The 21493-nt window shown below is 35.7% G+C and overlaps 1 protein-coding gene across 1 annotated transcript in view; it reads left to right on the top strand.

Annotated features, from left to right (window-relative positions):
- The window catches only part of LOC107284429 (dystrophin), a 73628-nt gene that overhangs the window by 16778 nt on the left and 35357 nt on the right, over positions 1-21493 (top strand). The window contains exons 4-8 of the mRNA XM_015812486.1: positions 4831-5032; positions 6085-6170; positions 7918-8075; positions 12898-13064; positions 14319-14430. Of these exons, the coding sequence (XP_015667972.1) occupies positions 4831-5032; positions 6085-6170; positions 7918-8075; positions 12898-13064; positions 14319-14430 (725 nt within the window). The remainder of the gene's footprint in view (positions 1-4830; positions 5033-6084; positions 6171-7917; positions 8076-12897; positions 13065-14318; positions 14431-21493) is intronic.

The following is a 21493-nucleotide window of genomic DNA, read 5'->3' on the forward strand; positions in this document are numbered from 1 at the left end:
AATTCGATGGTTAATTTGTCATATTATTGTTAAAGTCATTCTTATAAGAATCCAATCTTGCTTTCAAATCTTTTTCTTTTTGTTGAATTAATTTGTTAATATTATTTTCTGTTATGCATAGTTAATTGTGAGAAGATCTTTCTGATAAATTAAAAGAACTATTTTATATTTTTTTTAAGAAGAGACTGGACAGCCATTTATCTGAAATGGTATAGGGTTTCCTCCCTGAGCAGGGGGTTGGACTAGATGACCTCCAAGGTCCCTTCCAGCTTTATTATTATTACTGTTGTTGTTGTTGTTGTTACAACAATATATAATTAATATGTTACATTAATTATATTAAACATATTATTTTATTATTATATAATTAATATGTTATTGTGATAAATGCTAACCTTCCTCTGATTTTGTCTTTGTACTTCTATTTCTGGCAGAAATTATATTGTTAATAGTAAAATATTTTGATATGGAAATAAATCAATACCAAGTTAGCTGTTAATATGGGATATTATTGCTTTGACACATAATATTATATAATATATATATATATATATATATATATATCCAAATAAAATATGCTGCAGAAATGAATAAAGAAATACCTTAAAAACAACTGTTGTTAAGCTATACTTTTGCAATACATATTAGTGTTATTCTTTATACTAAAATTCTAAATATTTTCCCCATTCAAATGTCTTTAAATTTCATTCCAAAATTGAAAACCTGAAATAAAAAATCCTTATGCTGGGGTTTCTTCTTCTGATTACCCTCCCCCCATCCAAAGAACCATTAAAATAGAGATCATAGAACCTTGACCAGATACTGATTAAAGCTGATTGCAGGAATTAGATCCCAATAAAGCATATAGGATTATAATCCAAATCAGTATCTCCAGATTGGTAAAATCTTTACAAGTACTGAATTTTGAGTTTAGATTTCTCTCAAAAGGGAAAATACTAAAAAATANCCTCCCCCCATCCAAAGAACCATTAAAATAGAGATCATAGAACCTTGACCAGATACTGATTAAAGCTGATTGCAGGAATTAGATCCCAATAAAGCATATAGGATTATAATCCAAATCAGTATCTCCAGATTGGTAAAATCTTTACAAGTACTGAATTTTGAGTTTAGATTTCTCTCAAAAGGGAAAATACTAAAAAATAAAAACATAGAAGTGATGTCTTCACTCAAAAATCCTCTTCTGTCTCTCTTATAAGCAACTTTGTAGTTCTGAAACTTAGAAATCAGATGTAAATGTGCTTTTAAGATTTTATAGCCTTCTGTATTTACCTTCTTTGGAAAATCCTTCCGAAGAAAATGGCCCTTCTGCTGCGTTCTTTGATGGTGAGGCTAGTGGAGAAATTGTCAGATTTCCTCTTCCTTTTAAAAAATTTCAGATTTTAAACATCTTATTAAGTTATTTTCTTCTTTTGTTTCATGTACCACAACTACTTATGAGGTTCATTAGCTAGATCTGCAGTTAGTGCAGATTAGTGCACTAAGGAATGCTAGTGTGTCTCTTTACCTGTAGAATTTTAAATGTTAGTTTTGGTTTTCCTACTCTCCGTAAATCTCTTGAACATTCTTTGCCAAACTGTACCATATTTAAATACAGTGCTTTTTTTCTTAAAAAAAAAAAAAAAGGTGCCGGAACTCACACACGTCATACATCCCGCCTTGCCTACCCTACAAGGTTCCATCCAAAAAAGGTGCCGGAACTCCGTTCTGGGCGTTCTATGAGAAAAAAAGCCCTGTTTAAATACGTTGTTCACTGAAGGAACTATATATATTGCAGTACAATAATAGAATGGCTTTTGCATAAATAGCCAGTTGGCATTCAGCTTTTTGAACACACAGTGGTTAGAACTTCTGTTCAATGCATCTTCCTTCTATGTATTCATTTTCCTGGTTAGTGACTATTTTCAGTCTATCCGCTGCCAGTGATATATACAGAAAGATACACAAAAGCTGTCGCATCACTACAAGAAATCAAACCCTTCTTAAATTATCTATTAGTTCTATGCATATCAAGGGATTATTTGATAGCATTCAATGTCACTAGGGTCCCAGTATTAACCGGTCTATACATACAAATAGATCAGTTAAATTAACCTTTTCCCACTTTGCATTCATGTCTGCAGCTAAAGAGAGCTTAGTGAAAGTTGAGAAAGGAAGTCTTTTCACTCTCAGTAAGACTTAGTAAAGGATAATATAAAGACATCTTAAGTTAAATCCTCGGGGTTTAATGCTACTGCACACTGCCACTGAATATGGTGTGTGTGTGTGTGTGTGTGTGTGTGTACCCATATGCACACACACAAAATAAGTTTCTGGTCAAGAATAATAATAATAATAATAATAATAATAATAATAATAATAATAATAATAATAATAATAATAATAATAATAATAATAATAATAATAATAAAAGTTTCTGGTCAAGATAAATAATGAAATAAATGTTTTACTAAATAAATTATTAAGAAAAAGCAACTCACATACATATATTAAACAAATTACTTAATCAAACATATTTTCACATTGCTACTGCTTATTAGTGATGTCCCATACTATATTTAAGTAAGACTGAAGGACCATTGGTATTCTCTGAGCTTGGTTGTTTTCTTGCAGATGCTTTATTACCCAAACTAGGTAACATCATCAATGCTTGTAGGGAGTGGGTTTTGCTCTCATTTTATATTCTAGTGGCTTCCCCTGTCAGTATTGGTAGGAGTGGTCTTGGTGGTTCTTTGGTTGGACTGCTGCTTACTGTTAGCTTGTTTGGCAGTTCCTTGATAAGGATATTGCTTGCTTTTTGATTGTTGGTGTAATTAGTTGGTTAATCTTAGTGTTGATCTCTGCTCATCTGGGTGTTGATTATTGTGAAGAGGTGTTCTGGTCTTTTTACTCCCTTTTTGGCTTTTTAATTAATTCTTTTGAATGGTATATAGTTGTTGTTTATGTACCTGGTGATGGCCTATTTGCCAAGGTGCCAAGTGTCCAGGAATTCTGTAACATTTTTGGATTTGATTTGTCTAGGATGGTCACAATTCCCCAGTTGGTGAAGTACCGGTATGTCCTATGGTTAAGTCTGTCCATGGATTGTGAAATTAAGGAGTTTTCATCATGTCTTCTGACAGCTAGTTGATGTTAATGGATGTGTTTTGCTAGTCTTCTGCCTGTTTGTCCTATCTGGTGGCTATTGCAATACACTGTATGTTGTATATCAATACCCCCAACCTTTCGGGTCCCAGAAACTGATTCCATGGAAGGCAGTTTTTCCATGGAGTGGGGGGGCATGGTTTTACCTGCTGCCTAGATCTCACATGTAGTCAGATGGGCTTTTGCTCGCTAGTCTGGCCCAGTTCTGGCGGGCCACAGGCTACTGCCAGTTTGCAGCCCAGGGATTGGGGACCCCTTTTGTACAAGACTTCTATTTTTTTCTTCTGGAGCTGCTGGCTTTTTTGGGGTTAATTAGAATGTTTTGGCGAATGGGTTTATGTGCTATGCCAGTGTTCCACAACCTTTCTGACTCAGCGGAGCGGCGGAGACGGGGGGGAGAGGGATTGGTTTCGCACACACGCCACTTTCATGAATGCAGCTTCACACGCACACATTCACCCACCATTTTTCCAGCCCGGTTCCAAACAGGCTGCAGCCCAGCAGCAGGCCACAGCCCGGGGGTTTGGGACTCCTGTACTATCCTATCCTGACGTGATATGTTGATGTGTCCCATGCCATGTAATAGTCTGTTGATGGTTTCTGAGATTTTTTTGATGTATGGCAGGGTTATCCTTTTCACAGCTTATATTGGTTGTGCTATACTCAATTGAGTGGACAGGCACTTGATGAAGTTGCATGGATATCCATTTTGTTGGAAGATGATGTATAGATGATCTGTTTCCTTTTTCTGATATTCAAGTTGTTGCTGGTCTAAATAGTGTTCTTACACAGGTTCTATTGTGGGAGGTTGGGTTGTTATTTTGATAGTGGAGCACTTCATTAATGATTGTAACTATGATTATGATCTATGTCCTCTTACTTGCTATTTATATGTACTCTGTGAACTTATGCACTGGAGACAAATTCCTTGTGTGTCTGATCACACTTGGTCAATAAAGAATTCTATTCTATTTTGTTCTGCTCTGCTCTGCTCTACCCTACTCTACTCTGTTGGCTGTTTTTTTTATATATATATATATATAAACTTGTGTTTCTAGTTTGCCATCCCTGTCTCTGCTGATGAGAATATACAGGAAGGATAGCTTATTGTTGTTTTCCTTTTCACTTGTGAATTTATACCTTTGAAGGTATGAGTGTGTTTTCACTAAGTAAAACTAAAGGAAAAAATTTAGAGAAACTTTTGCCTCTTTGAGCAGAAAGTATCTACAAAAGAATGATCTCTCTTTAGTTAAATACACTTTATACAGTTATTCTGCTGCTCAATCCTTGAAGGGTTCACTCATCATTAATTCAGCCTCCCACTGGAGCTATGAACACTTAACCTTAAACTCCTTTTTTTAAACAATATACTGTATTTCCAACTGACTAATAAATTCTATATTAGAGGTAGTGTCTTTTCATGATCCCAGGAAGGTGGCTAATAAATCTTTGCTAAACAAGAAACAGCTTTTAAACTAGCAACTGCAATTATGCTACAAAATCTGAGTTTGCTTAGGTAGAAAACACTAAATATAAATTTAAAATCTATCTTCAATTTAACATATTTGTATTTCAACTGTTGCTGAGTTCAACAGATACATTTAAATGATGCGATTATTCTATCAGAGCTGTTTGTTATTACAGGTTTTTTTTTTGTCATTACAGTGGATCTTTTGAATTTGTCTGCTGCATGTGATGCCTTGGACCAGCACAACCTCAAACAGAATGACCAACCAATTGATATACTTCAGATAATTAACTGCTTGACTACCATTTATGATAAATTGGAACAAGAGCACAATAACTTAGTCAACGTCCCTCTTTGTGTAGATATGTGCCTCAACTGGCTTTTGAATGTTTATGACACGTAGGTCTCTGTAGTTTTCTATATCAGTTGACTGTAATAAACTATTCATATATTTTTTTAAAAAATTAAAAACTGTTAGTTGCTTTTATGGGAGAAAATCTGGGATTATTTTGAAATTCACAAAGAGTTGCTAAAAGTTACCAAACTCTATTTTAAAAACAACAAAATAAATGAATTACACCATTTAAATTTGAAGTTCTATATGACCCTAGAATTAGAACATAATTTAATGCTTGTTAATTGTTTTTAATTTTAATTGTCCTGTTTATAAACTAATACAGTCATTAATCTTTGGGGGGCCAAAATGTAACTATATTAATTACATTTCGTAGTAAGCTCATAAACTAAATATATATACACAAGTCTAATTCTATATACAGAATTACTATTCAGGGTTGGAAATAATAGAATAGAATAGAATAGAATAGAATAGAATAGAATAGAATAGAATAGAATAGAATAGAGCTGGAAGGGACCTTGGAGGTCTTCTAGTCCAGCCCCCTGCTCAAGCAGGAGAATCTATACCATCTCTGACAAGTGACTCTCTTCTTAAAAATATCCAGTGATGGAGCGCCCACAATTTCTGGAGGCAAGCTGTTCCACTGGTTAATTTTCCTCACTGTCAGGAAGTGTCTCCTTAATTCCAGGTTGCTTCTCTCTTTGATCAGTTTCCAACCATTGTTTCTCGTCCTGCCCTGTGGTGCTTTGGTGAATAATGTGACCCCCTCTTCTTTGTGGCAGCCTCTCAAATATTGGATGACTTAGATGGGAAAATGCTCATAATTCTGAAAATATTACAAAAAGCTTCACCATACAAATTATTCTAAAATTGTGTTAATGTAATTATCCTACATGTAGTATGCTGTATGTACTATTCCAATAAAAACTATTCCTTTGACCTTTTTTATTTTGCTTTAGGCTAGAACTGAAATTCTTTATTTCTAGCATTTTAATAAGCATAGATAAAGGTATTATTTGCATTTACATTATTGCTTGCTTGCTTGCTTGCTTATTTATTTATTTTTGTTTATTTGTTTATTTAATATCAATAGGGGTCGAACTGGAAGGATCCGAGTCCTGTCTTTTAAAACTGGTGTAATTTCACTGTGTAAAGCACATCTGGAAGATAAATACAGATGTAAGTAATGCTTAGGGTTTTATATTTTCTGCCATTTATTATGAAGATAGATAAATAATAGCTCAAATTGTCTTTTCAAATTTTTTTAACAAAACTTAGAAGTTAAAATATATTATGCAGGTTGCACACCAAATGTTACCTAATGTGGTCTAGTTTAATGGAGATTATGGCCTTTACAGTTCACTAGTATCGAGTTGTAGAATGTTGCTGAATGACATGTGATAGGAATGAGCCAGGATCCAAAGAAAAATACACATGCACTAGATGGCTTAAATGTATTGATTGTGAGTCCCCATTTTTAAAAAAAATTCATTGCAGTTATATCATGACATTGCTTCTAAAGTGATTTTCTACTATGCATTTCTCTCCACTATTAAACTCAAAAGAGAAGTAACCTGAGCCTTCATCACCTCTTTCTTATCTATTATCTGTTTCTTCTTTAATTGTGGTTACTTTTTTAATGTAAGCCATCTAGAGTCAATAGAAGGAATGAAGGTTTTTGTTATTCACGCAGATGGGTTATACAACTATGCAATCCTATTTGTAAACCTCCAAAGCCTACAGAATTCTTGGTGGGAACTTCCATCCCTTTATATCCCATGTGACTAGTGTAACTCCTTGGGTTTTTTTATTTTATTGTTTTTACTATTTTTATTAGCATATTTGTCAGCCCGTTTTGTTTACAACTGTTATTTTTCAGTCTGGTTTTTTTTCTTTATTGTTTCTTCAACTCTATTTTTTTTTTAAATTCTGCATGACACCTTGACCTTTAGCTACAGGTATCCACTCCTAGCCTTGTATCCTAAGGATCTTATTTTGTTACTACTAGGACTGCAGGAGCAAGGTTAATCCCTCAGATGGGCAGAATTGATATTTCTTTGTCTTGTTGAAGGACACTGCCAGGCATTTACAAGAAACTCAACTTGTCCCAATTATTCATTTCATTTGCAAGCCAAATTGCAAATTTTTCTTGAAGACCCACAAAATCTCATAGTATATCGAACGTATCTTCTAATTATTTTCAGTATGTATCCCCTTTTAGTATTCTTACCTAAATGGTAAGCAAATTATAGTAAATCCAAAACATGTGCATTGATAACCTGACACACACAGATTTTCTAAAGCTTTGAAAGTCTGCAATTGTAGATTGAATACTAAAATTTGGTTAGGAATTATATTTATTTTAACAATTAAAGAGAAGCAAAATAAAACTAGGAGTAAAGCTCTTCTAACAACAGTTGTATACAACTTTTTTACCGCAGCATGAAATATTAAAGCTGTAAAAGTAAAACCATATTTTTTCATTGCATTGAAATGTTTCTAACACCTTAAAAATAAGAAAGATTATTCAGGTCATGTTTTTGCAACTGCATTAGTATCAAATAAATATTTCAGGTCTTTTCAAAATGATCTTCATTCTGTTACAGCTGTGCTATATAGTCACTTCAAAATACATGCAGTCTAACAATTTCATACTCAGTTGAATTTTACTTGTGACATTTTCTAACAGTCCCTGGGGCTGATGCATCTTTGTAACAGAGTGCATCTTTTCCTTGGAAACACTGTATTTGCCATTTGACAAAGCTTCCTGGGAATTTTCACACCAGGATAAACAAAAGATTCAGAGTATAATGTAAGTCCCATACCTTGTACGTCTAGATTATTGCTATAATTTAATAACATCATGTGCAATATACTCCAGTTTGACTGCATGAATTTCCCTTGTATTTTTATTCCATGTTTTCAGATCTGTTCAAGCAAGTAGCTAGTCCCACTGGATTCTGTGATCAACGTCGTCTGGGTCTCCTCCTACATGACTCTATCCAGATTCCAAGGCAGTTGGGAGAAGTTGCTTCTTTTGGTGGCAGTAATATTGAACCCAGCGTTAGGAGTTGTTTTCAGTTTGTAAGTATATCTTTTGCTTTTAAAAAGACTCAATATTTTAATAATACAGTCATACCCTCAGCACTTGACTGCTTCAAAACTTGTCAAATTTGGTATTGGACACATTTTGAAATAGAAATCATGTCCCGGTGCCTAGTAATTGACATGGGAGGAAGAACTTGATGATGTCAACTGCCTTACGACTCACTATTTCTTCTGGCCGAAATAGCTGGTTAAGTGATAAGTCACGTGGTTTTCTCGGTACCCATCGGTTTTAGTATTCAGCACATCTTTCGGAACAAATTACAGACAAGGACCAAGGACTGTGTGTAGATTTCAAGAGAAACAATTACAGTGAATATTATTATATTTTGATAAAATATGACTGTATTTGCTTTAACTCTTTCCTTGATTCACTGAAAATACTATACTTAACTGACTCAAAAATTAATCAGACCAGTTTGAAAGTGTTGGTGGAACCAGATCCATGCCTTATTAATATTTATTTCTCCATCTATACAAAATGATATTTACCAGCAACAAATCATATTAAATTTAGATTGGAAAACAGCAAAAATAAGGTATGCATAGGTGTAAAAAGTTTGGTTTGTGAAAATAGCCCATCCCAAACCTTGTGAAGCTTTGACTTCTCTGAAGCAGCAAGGAACTGTCATTACCCTGAAGGCAATCGTTGCATACCGTGGTCAAATAAAAAAAAAGAGAGGAGGAAAGGTTGCAGCTTTAAAGAATGGAATTTCAGCTAAAAACCTTTCTTCCACATAACTACTATAAAAAAGGAAACGTGGCCTCTAGCCATCCTTTGGAAGCACCTAAAGTATGTATTTGAGCTCTTCAATACTCTTAGATTATATTCTTTTATTTGATGTAAAGGAGGTGATCTAAATTCTGGTTTTTCATTTCATGTCCATTGTCTCTTATGTGAATAATGTTACCCTCTAATGTGATTTGTTTACCTGGGCAGAAATAAACCATTATTAATAAAGCAAAGTAGATGGATTTGTAATGTCACAAAACATTAACAAAAGAAAAAGAAAAAGAAAAACAGTGAAAGCACATTTTATAATATTGTGTTATGAGTGAATGAAGCAGAAGTTTGTATTTTCTTAGCTAATACAGCAAATAGTGAATGTAGTATTGTAGTAATGGTAGTAAAGGTCAGAATAAATAGCTTAATAAGTGAAGAACCAGAATTAGCATTTTGAACAAGAATCGGGCTTGATTTACTCTTAGTCTTAATTTTCTTAAAATTTCAAAGGAGACAATAGATAAGTGATAAGTGCAAAGTATAGTGTAAAACAATAGCTATTTCTTCTTCTAAAGTCCTGTTTCACCATGTTGTGCATGATAAAAGCCTTGCTTGAATGAATCAGTGCATATTTCAAATGCTATAAAGATCATGAATAGCCATTGAGATCCCATGACTATAGGCATCTGGGAGTTCACAAAATTTTATTGATCAGTTTTCTTGCTATTTGAGGTCCCCTTAATATGCTGTTTAAATTAACCCATTCTGTTGTATGTTGAAAAAAGTAACATTTAGGGTAGTTGTTTATAACTTTAAATTTTGTACATATAGTTTCTGTTTGTTTTACTCAGGTTAAAATAAAGCTAATAAAGCTTATAGTAAATTAGCTCTCTAAATGTTAAATGTTTGTGTGACACTTTATCTTATTTCATAACTTTAAGCTGCAGACCATCTATAGATAAGTATCTGGGAAATATTTTTTTTATTATTTCAATTGTGCTTCCAGCACACTTCTTTGTTCTTTAAAGAACAAAGACCGGCTAGTAGTTGATATAAAGTATTCCTCTTTTCTCCTTTTGATGTATCAGTCATGTTTCATACTTTAGTTTATGACATTTTGACATTTTAGTTGGGAAAAGGATTAGTGGCAAAAAAGCAGCATAGCATTTTACTGATTCTGCTTATTATTGTCTAGGTAACTTAGAAGCCAATAAGTTCTAGGAAATACATACTATATTTAAGAATTATAAGGCAATAGTTTCCAAAGCTGGATTTTGTTAAACTGCTGTGAGGAATCAATTTATGGAAGATCTATGGACTTTTCATAGTACAGAGCAATCAATTAAAGGCATGAAGGGCAGTAGACTAGGACCTATAATATAGATAAGACATGATACGCATGGGAAGTGTCTTCATTATTTTGAAAATTTGGTCCCCTGAAGGCATTCTAGTGAGTTGCTTTTGATCTGTTTCTTCATGATCAAGAGTCACTGGTTATCTGTATGAATACCATTTATTAGTTTTAACTCATTCCAATCACACCTTTTTTTTTTTTTTAGAAATGTACAGTGTTGTTCCTGTCCTAAAGTAATTTGATTTGCATAAGCGATTTTTTAGAATATAGTTCAAAATATTTCTTAGTAGACTAGGAGAGATAACTGAAATAGTTTTTCAAGACTTGCATTGACTATTACTTCCCTGAGAAGGGTTTTTTTTGGGGGGTGTCTTACTAGGTTGGTCTGAATCCCTACTAAAGCTGGAGAAACCTTCAATATTCCACTTTTAATAAGCCCATCCTCCCTTAAAACCACCTAATTTTAACTGTAAGAAAATTAATCTTAGATTATTTATTTGCTCCAAGGTATGTCACTTCATTAGTTTTTTGTTGCTTTTATTTTTATAGCTTCTTTTCCTGCTATGTTTAATAATATTTGTTTAGATGTTATCTTGAGGTAACATCTATTCTTTATATAGCTGCACAATCTTAAATAGCTGTGCTCTGTATATTTGGGTTGAAGGTTCCTGGTCATTAAGCTGTTTTTTATTTCTTCTTTTGAAATTGCTATTTTAAGCATCCTGACTAACCCATACATGTTTTTTTTACTGTACTAACAGAAAAAGATGAAATAAAAATGTCCATAATCTTTCTTTGAAATGTACATTGTTGAGAGTTCTGAGAACAGAAGCCTTGATCTGTCAATAAGTATGAATTCACAACACTGATTTTTGTACTGTTCTCTTCAGTGGCAGAAAAGTAACTTTTTTATCCAAAGTAATTAGGTACTTTTAGAACAAACTTTCAAAGATTGAAGATAAGTGTCTCGGCTCCATACTCTAGATGTTACAAATATTGAAGAAGAAAATCAAAGAATTCATATGTAGTATAAACTTAGATTGTTTATATAATCTTGTTATTGACCCCAAAGCTGAAATTGAAAAAAAAACCTGAGAAACTAAAATGTGCAGATCAAGCTACAGTATACAAATTGCCACTGTGCTTCATATGTATTGCACACTCAAATAAATACTCTTCAAATCTGTTTGAATTCTTCGAAGCTGAAATAGATATTTTGATAAGTCTTACTTTTATTATTAGATTTTAGAATATAAGAAAAAATATTGGATTGTTATATAACTTCATTGCGGAATAACCATATTTTTTTCTGTCACAGTTGCAATATAATATGTCAGTAATGTGGTTGGAACACCTTCAGTTGCCTTTTGTATATATAAAGCCCTGAGCTACTGCTTGTGTGGATTTAGAGATTTTTAAAAAATTATAATAGGATCTCAGAGACCACTCAGCAACTATTTTTTCTGTATTGTTTGATACTGAAAAGCTTTTGTTAATATGGCTCTACATCTTCTTATAATGTACTTAATTATTTTTATGAGGTAGAGATTGCACATCATTAGCACAGAGTTGTTAAGATCATAACTGCCCAGTGTATTAGCAATTAGTGGTATTGAAATTCTTCAGAGAACTGGTAGGCTGCCCTTTGTTGGGTCTGTTTAATTGAAGGCTAGATAGCCATCTGTTTAGGATGTTTTAATTGGGATTCCTGCACTGAGCCCTTTCCAACAAGATGGCCTTCTGAAACCTTATGATTCAAAAAAGAACCTGCTGAAATTTGAATAACAAAATAGCAATTTTATTCACCTAGCAGATTGACTTATAAGTTAAAAAGAACTGCAGATGGGCAAATTAATGTTTTACCTTTTATTATTCTGCCAGCACTTTACTGCAGTATTGCAATACAGCATTCATATTTTTGACAGACGTGGAAAGTTGTGAGTTTAGTATGAGGTAGTTATCTAAACTAAAATATGCTTATATGAATATAGCTCTAAATACTAGTATCATAGCAATGAAAAACAGATTTTATTGACCTGTCATACAGGACATCTCCTAGCCCACACAAGAAGAGTCTCAAAAACTTAAAATATCTTCATTAAAAAGACAGGGTCTTTATCCCAATGCAAGCTCTTGCAAAAATCAGAGGGGAGTGAATTTAAGAATCAAAACTATTTTTACTAATTATTTTTAAAGAGTGAAAAGCTATAAAAATAGGAACAGAAATCCTAATTGTAGGTCAGAGATATTCCCATCTCTCTTTCTTTGTTCCATTTTTCCACACCTGTATCCTAGCAATTGATGTAAATTTTCTCAAAATTGTAGATAGGAAAGAAGATTGAAGCACAATGGATATGTTATGAATACAATAAAAATTGAAAAAAGTAACTTAGAATTCCCTTGAGCCCTTCATCTGATTCCAAATGCTGATTTTGAATATTCCAACCTTAAAAAGGCATAAAGATTGAGAGAGACATTAACTTATCTGTTTCCAAACCAGAACTCGTTTTGGGCTTTGTAGAACAAAATTTCATGAAAATGTTGGATCACAGCATCTATACATATCCATGTCCTAAGGACCGTATCACTGTATTCTTAAAATTAGATGTATGAAAATGAAATTTATAAATGCATCTCAATAAAAACTCCAAATAATGGTCAAATTATTTATCAAAACGTATAGTCTTTTTTTCCCCTGACAATGCATCACTTTTCTCACATAGGCAAATAACAAACCTGAAATTGAAGCAGCTCTTTTTCTGGATTGGATGAGACTTGAGCCACAATCAATGGTTTGGCTTCCAGTTTTACATAGAGTGGCAGCTGCTGAAACTGCCAAACATCAGGCTAAGTGCAACATCTGTAAAGAATGTCCAATTATTGGATTCAGGTAAAATGCTAAATTAATTAACACTTTTAAAATTACCACTGGAGCTATAACCATCAAAGGTTATTCAGCATAGAAGCTTATACATGTAATAAACAGTTATAGCACAGAATACCTCTGTAAGGAATAAGTTGGTTTTTTTATATCAAATGTATTTCTCTTTCTTAAGTGAACTAATGCAGGAAACATTCTGCAAATTTCTTCCACATTGAAAATCAGTTTTGTCTTTTTTCAAATTGTGTTCAGAAATTGTTTAAATTCCTTCTTCAGTTTGAAATTGCGTTTGGGCACATAAAAATATATGCTATGCAGGTAGCCCTCAACTTACAACCATAACATTGAGATCAAAATTTCTGTTGCTAAATGAGACAGTTATGTGAGTTTTTTCCCCATTTTATGACCTTTCGTGCCATAGTTGTTAAGTGAATCACTGCAGTTGTTAAATTAATAGCACGGTTGTTAAGTGAATCTGGCTTCTGTATTGACTTTGCTTCCCAGAAGGTCTCAAAAAATGATCATGACCTCGGGATATGGCAACCATCATAAATATGAGTCAGTTGCCAAGCATCTGAATTTTGATCTCATGACCCTGCGGATGCTGCAACAGTCATAAGTGTGAAAAATGGCCACAAGTCACTTCTTTCAGTGCTATTGTAACTTTGAATAGTCACTAAATGAATGGTTGTAAGTTGAGGACTACCTCTATACACAATTAAGCTACTTTTGAATACTGGCAAATGATACTGGCTCCATTGTTTTGAATGATGCCCAATTTATTACCTGATGAGGGTTTATAGAATAGATGCAACATGTTCTCATAAGCGTATATCCAGTAACATTTTTGAATCTGATTTTGAAATCAACTGCAACTTTTGACTTGTTAAAGCTACTTTATTAATCATTTTGATTATTTCAAAGAATTGAATCCTTCTAACAGTGAAATCCTGCTATGACAAACAACATGTCTGATTAGTTGATAACCAGTCTATTATTGCTTTCAATCTTTGATATTTGAATGAAAAATATCTTTGTAGGCTATACATAATTCAAAAACCAAAAAATAAAAATGGTTTAAGAGTTTTCAGTTATTTTCCCCGTCTTCTCAATTTTTGTAAATGGATCTCTTATAGTTAATTTTGTGTTGCTGATGAAAATGGTATCATATGAAGCTGTAATATGTGTATGTCTTCAGACTTACACCTAAACACAAGTTTACTCATAAATCTGTAAATTGCATTTTTCCCCCTTCTCTTTCAGATACAGAAGCTTAAAGCACTTTAACTACGATATCTGCCAAAGCTGCTTCTTTTCTGGCCGAGTTGCAAAAGGTCATAAGATGCACTACCCAATGGTGGAATATTGTACACCAGTAAGTAATGATCACAGTGATTGTAATATAGATAGCTGAATGAAGCACAGTACCTATATATTTGTTTAGATAAATTAGTAAGATTGACTAAGGAACTGTTTGGTTTGAAAGCATTATGTCTTTTGTACAATCAAAATGGAAGTCATAATAGTTCATTGTTACCTGTTAACTTTTCATATATATTTTTTGAAATTATATACCGGTAAAGTTGAGATTCATTGCTAAAATTGATTTTAGGTATTGTTCAGTAAGATCTGAATATTTCCAAAATATACGTTTGCACCATAAAAGAATCCTCATCATATTAGGACAAAATTGGGTGCTCTGTCACTGGAGATTTTTAAGAAGAGGCTAGACAGTCACTTGTCTGAGATGGCATAGGTCACAGGTCAGCAACCTGCGGCTCCGGAGCCGCATGCAGCTCTTTGAGCCTTCTCCTGCGGCTCCCAGCCTCTTCTGCCATTTGCAGAGAGAGACAGAGAGAGGCACTTGCGCTTCCCTTCCCTTCCCTCCCCTGTCTCTGTCTCTGTCTCTGTCTCTGTCTCTGTCTCTGTCTCTCTCTCTCTCTCTCTCTCTCTCTCTCTCTCTCTCTCTCTCTCTCTCTCTCTCTGTGTGTGTGTGTGTGTGTGTGTATATGTGTGTGTGTGTAAAAAAGAGAGTAGCCTCACCCTGTTCGATGAGCTGACAAGCTTATTGGGCGGGGCTCCTCCATTTGCTGCGTCTCTGCAGGAAGCAGGAAGGGGAGGAGAGAGTCAGCCTGTTGCAGAACAGCTTGAAGCCAGCTTGCCAGGTGAGCAGAAGATCAGAGAGATGGAGAGAGAGGGGGGAGAGAAAGAGAGAGGGAGAGAGAGAGGGAGAGAAGAGAGAGATAAAGAAAGGGGGGGAGACAGGGAGAGAGAGAGAGAGAGGAAAAAGAGGGAGAGGAAAGAGAGAGAGAAAGGGAGAGGGAGAGGAGAGAGAGAGAAAGAAAGAAAGGGAGGGAGGAAGAGAGGGGGAGAAGGAGGGAGAGAGAGGGAGGGAGGGAGAGAGAGAGGAGGGGGAAGCGCAAGTGCCTCTCTCTCTTTTTCTCTCTCTCTCTCTCTCTCTCTCTCACACACACACACACACACTGAGTGGGGAAGAGGACTGGCAGACCAAGGGCAGAAAGAGAGAGAGAGAGGGAGAGAGAGAGAGGGAGGGAGGGAGGGAGAGACAGACAGACAGAAAGAGACACCCTTTTGACATCTAAAATGGAGATAACACTGCATATATCCTTTTTTACCTTTATGATACACACACACACACACACACATACATACACACACACACACACACACACACACACACACACATATATATATACAGTGCTTTTTTGTAAAAAAAAAAAAAAGAAAAAAAGGTGCCGGAACTCACACATGTCATACAACCCGCCTTGCCTACCCTACAAGGTTCCATCCCAAAAAGGTGCCGGAACTCCATTCTGGGCGTTCTATGAGAAAAAAAAGCCCTACCTCTCTCTCTATATATATATGTATGTATGATGTATGTTTTGGGTTGCCATATATACATATATATATGTATGTTTTGGGGCTGGACTAGAAGACCTCCAAGGCCTCTTCCAGCTCTATTCTATTCAAATTACTATCTAATTCTGCATGCAGTTGTTATAATTAATCCATCATATAATAATTGGTTGAATATGCTGGTTTTAGGAGAGATATCATTATTTAGAATGATTTCAGTGTTTGATATGTATGTCAAACACTGGCAACATTCAGCCTGGATTCTGTATTTTTAAAAATGGCTTACAGTCATAACCTGTTCGAAACCTGGTAACTTAAGACATGCTTCAGATGAAAAGAAGTTAAAAAGCATTTTAAACATTACAATTTATACAGACACACCACAAAGGATGTACCTCATCTTATTAACTTTAGCTATAATCTTTCAAATACAGCCTAAAAATAAAAATCAGTAGAATGGGAGAAGTGGTGTATCCTTTTATGTTCTCTTCTCCAGTTAAGCTAACATAATGATAGTTCTGTTAAGCATATCCAAAAGAGGACGTGAAATAGACTTGTTTGAACAACTATTCATTCTTACAATCTGGCAGAGAAAATTGTTAATTCTCCTAATGTTAATGTGCAGCTCCACTTTCTTCCATCCTGTAATTAGATGTTATTTCTACTTTCCTAGTAAAAAAAAGATGGTATTAAAAATTAATATGAGCTATAAATGGCATTTATTCTCTGTGTGTGTGCATGTTGAATATAGGAACAATGTAGTGTATTGGTTAAGTTACTAGTCTCAGAGTACAAAGACCCAGATTCTAGCCCTTTCTTAGGTACATGTTTTCTGAAATTCGTGTATTGTTAGCTAATTTAGAATTTGCAGGATGGATATCAAAGCAGAAGGACATTAAAAGGGGTGCTAGCACTGAAACAACCAAAACCATGTTCATGTAAACTGTCCCTATTAATTACTTACAGCACAAGGAGCGAGCCCCTCCTCCATCTGCCATGGTGAACCTGTCTGGTTTTCATTCAGCAAGTTTTATACCCTTGCCACCTCTCTTTCCCCTACTGCTTCAGAGCTGAGCTCCAGATCAAACTAAAATCATTATGGTTGTAGACCAGCATAAGAAAAATAAAATATAGACAATTACTAAATATAAAAGCTAAAAATATAAAATACAATAAGTTAAAAATATTTTAATTACTAATCTTTAAAAAATCTATAAAAAGGGTAAACATTAAATTCGGGAAAACATAAAATTAGAATATAGCTAACTGATTTATAACAGTATAAACATTCTTAACTAACAAATTAAATAATTTTAATTGTTGCTGCATAGAACCTAGCCACGTGGTAGATTATAGCAGGATTGGTGTCCACAAGCAACAAGGAGGCATAAAATTGTCCTTGACTATTTATACAGTATATATGAAATGAGGCTAATATAAATGTCTCTGTAGTACAGGTACTGAAGGAGCACATGCTATCGTTTCTGTACATTCAGAGTCACAGGGGCATTGTCTCTCTAGTTAGAGAATTTTCCTGTATCTACATGGAGGGAAGTGTGTAGTGGGGTGCCCCAGGGCTCTGTTCTGGGCCCAGTGCTCTTCAACATCTTCATCAACGATTTGCATGAGGTGATAGATGGGGAAACTCATCAAATTTGCAGACGACACCAAGCTGGCAGGAATATCCAACACTCCAGAAGACAGGCTTAAGATACAGGAGGACCTGGACAAACTTGAACACTGGGCGCTATCTAACAAAATGAAATTCAATGGTGAAAAAAGTAAGGTTCTACATTTAGGCAAGAAAAACCAAATGTACAGATATAGTATAGGGGATACCTTGCTCAATAACAGTAACTGTGAGAGGGATCTCGGAGTCCTAGTGGACAATCACTTAAATATGAGCCAGCAGTATGCTGCAGCTGCCAAAAAAGCCAACACAGTGTTAGGCTGCATTAACAGAGGGATAGAATCAAGATCATGTGAAGTATTAATACCACTTTACAATGCCTTGGTAAGGCCACACTTGGAATACTGCATCCAGTTTTGGTCACCACGATGTAAAAAAGATGTTGAGACTCTTGAAAGAGTACAGAGAAGAGCAACAAAGATGATTAGGGGACTGGAGGCTAAAACATATAAAGAACGGTTGCTGGAATTGGGTATGTCTAGTTTAATGAAGAGAAGGACGAGGGGGGACATGGTAGCAGTGTTCCAATATCTCAGGGGCTGCCACAAAGAAGAGAAAGTCAAGCTATTTTCCAAAGCACCTGAAGGCAGGACAAGAAGCAATGGATGGAAACTAATCAAGGAGAGAAGCAACCTAGAACTAAGGAGAAACTTCCTGACAGTTAGAACAATTAACCAGTGGAACAACCTGCCTCCAGAAGCGGTGAATGCTCCAACACTGGGAGTTTTTAAGAAGATACTGGACAGCCATTTGTCCGAAATGGTATAGGGTTTCCTGCCTGAGCAGGGTGTTGGACTAGATGACCTCTAAGATCCCTTCCAAATTTATTATTATTATTATAACCATCAATGACAACTGAGGGAGAGCATGACATAATGCTAGAATGAAGGCTCTCCAGCAGTTAGGTACTTTTAAGTTGAGTAATATTTCATGGGAAAAGCAGAGTATCTTTTGGGTTCAGTGACAATAAAGGTTGGGGCCTTGGTTAGATCCAGTTGGCCCTGTGTTTTCTATACACTGTTTAACAAAAGCTTCGATGTGGTCATATCAGTTGTGGAATTCAGCCAGTTTGCACTACTTTGGCAGAACTGGTAGCTAATTCTTTGTTGCCCAGGCCCAGAATGGACTTCCGGAAGTCCATACAGAGAACCGGTTGTTCACATATTTGAATCCCCCCACTGGGTCATATCCAATGCTGACTAGAAAACCTAAAGACAAACCCAAAATATTTAGTTGTCTCTGCTTTTTTTTTTTTTTTGATATGTATTGAAAATCATCCCTCATAGTGGGATGAGACCAAGGGGAAAAAGAGATTGTTTGAGCCAATAACTGTATGTTCATCCACACTGAGGCCTCCACTTTCATGAGGCCTGACTCCAACCTCAGGGTGGAATTAGAACCCATTTTGGAACTTGAAAGACCAATCTTAAAAATTTGAACAAGTTCTAATAGTGCAACGTTGGGCACCATAAAGAAGTTGTGCTTTGAATAGTTTGAGTGCTGCAGGTATATAGCGGTCTATATACCTGCAGTTGTCTTGTGGAATTTGAAGATGGCATTTCAGCTCTGCTGTGTGTTTTGAGCAATGTTTCCATCTGTTAGCAGAATGAAGGATTATTCTCAGATATTTGAAACAGGAACTTGCTCAATTTATCCTCCAGAAATAGCTCTTGGGTCTTTGGGCAAATTCTATGGTTTTGATTTTGGGATAATTTAAATACTAGATGGTCTTCTCTATTGTGCTATTCCTATTGCTCTAATGCTATTTTCAGGCCAACAGATATTTTTGAAAGTAGTGTTGCATCATGTGGATAAAGTAAAGCAGCAAGTAGTGTTGCATCATGTGGATAAACTTGCAGCAAGTTTAAAGAGTGAAACTTGTGTTGAGGAATTGATATAAAAAATAAACAGGAATGGGGCCAATATCCATCTTCTGTACTAGACACTGATCAGAGATAGACCAGCTTTTCCCAAAACCATCTTGCTCCTCTGCAAGGCTATTTTCTTGTTCCAGCAAGTTTGGAATTTCTGTTGTACTGTAGGTGTCTTGCGTAGATTTTACAGATTTTGTCGAGGAAGCTGATTGGTTTATAGCTGGTAGGATTATCGTTTTTCCTTTCTTTATAATACTGATTGTAGATCCCTAGTCTTTTGGCTCGGCCATAGGTATCTATGTGGGTAAAGAGTGAGGCCAGAGTGTGGCCCAGAAGTTCAAGTTGTTTTTAATGACCTGTAGAGGGATAAGGTCTTCTCTTGGGGCTTTTCATAATCTTGGTTGAGTAGCAAGATTCTTGGTCACTGTCACTGGTGCCCACATTGGCAGATTTTCTATAGTTTGCTTAGGACATACACTTTCCGCAGAGGTGTCCATGTGTTTTTCCCAAAAGGGTGCTTCCCAGATCCCTGGGGGGATGTGACAGTCCACATCCCTGGGGGGATGTGACAGTCCACACCAAGCTCTCATTGCTTTGAGAGCTTGGTGTGGTATGCCAGAATAGAGCTGAATCTTTGGATTCGACTCCTTAAATGAAAGAGTTGCTCACTTTAGGATCACAAAGGAAGTTGAAATAGAATTAGAATTAATAGAATTAATAATAAAGTTGGAATGGACCTTGGAGGTCATCGAGTTCAACTCCCTGCTCAGGCAGGAAACCCTACACCATTTCGGACAAATGGCTGTCCAGTCTCTTCTTAAAAACTTCCAGTGTTGGAGCATTCACTGCTTCTGGAGGCAGGTTGTTCCACTGGTTAATTGTTCTAACTGTCAGGAAGTTTCTCTTTAGTTCTAGGTTGCTTCTCTCCTTGATTAGTTTCCATCTGTTGCTTCTTGTCCTGCCTTCAGGCGCTTTGGAGAATAGCTTGACTCCCTCTTCTTTGTGGCAGCCCATGAGATATTGGAACACTGCTATCATGTCCCCCCTCGTCCTTCTCTTCATTAAACAAGATATACCCAATTCCAGCAACCGTTCCTTATATGTCCCCTAATCATCTTTGTTGCTCTTCTCTGTACTCTTTCTAGAGTCTCAACATCTTTTTTACATCGTGGTGACCAAAACTGGAGGCAGTATTCCAAGTGTGGCCTTAGCAAGGCATTGTAAAGTGGTATTAATACTTCACGTGATCTTGATTCTATCCCTCTGTTAATGCAGCCCAGCACTGTGTTGGCTTTTTTGGCAGTTGCAGCACACTGCTGGCTCATATTTAAGTGATTGTCCACTAGAACTCCCGAGATCCCTCTCACAGTTACTACTATTGAGCAAGGTACCCTCTATACTATACCTGTACATTTGGTTTTTCTTGCCTAAATGTAGAACCTTACTTTTTTCACCATTGAATTTCATTTTGTTAGATAGCACCCAGTGTTCAAGTCTGTCCAGGTCCTCCTGAATCTTAAGCCTGTCTTCTGGAGTGTTGGCTATTCCTGCCAGCTTGGTGTCATCCGCAAATTTGATGAGTTTCCCCATCTATCCCCTCATGCAAATCGTTGATGAAGATGTTGAAGAGCATTGGGCCCAGAACAGAGCCCTGGGGCACCCCACTACACATTTCACTCCACGTAGATGCAGTTCCATTGAGGACCACATGCTGAGTATGGCCAATCAGCCAGCTACGAATCCATCTGGTGGTGATGCTGTCTAACCCACATTTTTCTATCTTATCGAGTAGTAGGTTGTGATCTACTTTATCAAATGCCTTACTGAAGTCCAAATAAATTATATCCACAGCATTCCTCTGATCCACTATTTTTGTCCCTTGGTCAAAATATGCAATAAGGTTTGTCTGGCATGATCTGTTTTTGACAAACCCATGTTGGCTTTTAGTAGTGATTTTGTTTGCCTCTAGGTGTTCGCTGATTTGTTGTTTGATTATA

This window comes from Protobothrops mucrosquamatus, unplaced genomic scaffold (genome assembly GCF_001527695.2).
Source record: "Protobothrops mucrosquamatus isolate PMUCROS unplaced genomic scaffold, P.Mucros_1.0 scaffold88, whole genome shotgun sequence".
Lineage (NCBI taxonomy): Eukaryota > Metazoa > Chordata > Lepidosauria > Squamata > Viperidae > Protobothrops > Protobothrops mucrosquamatus.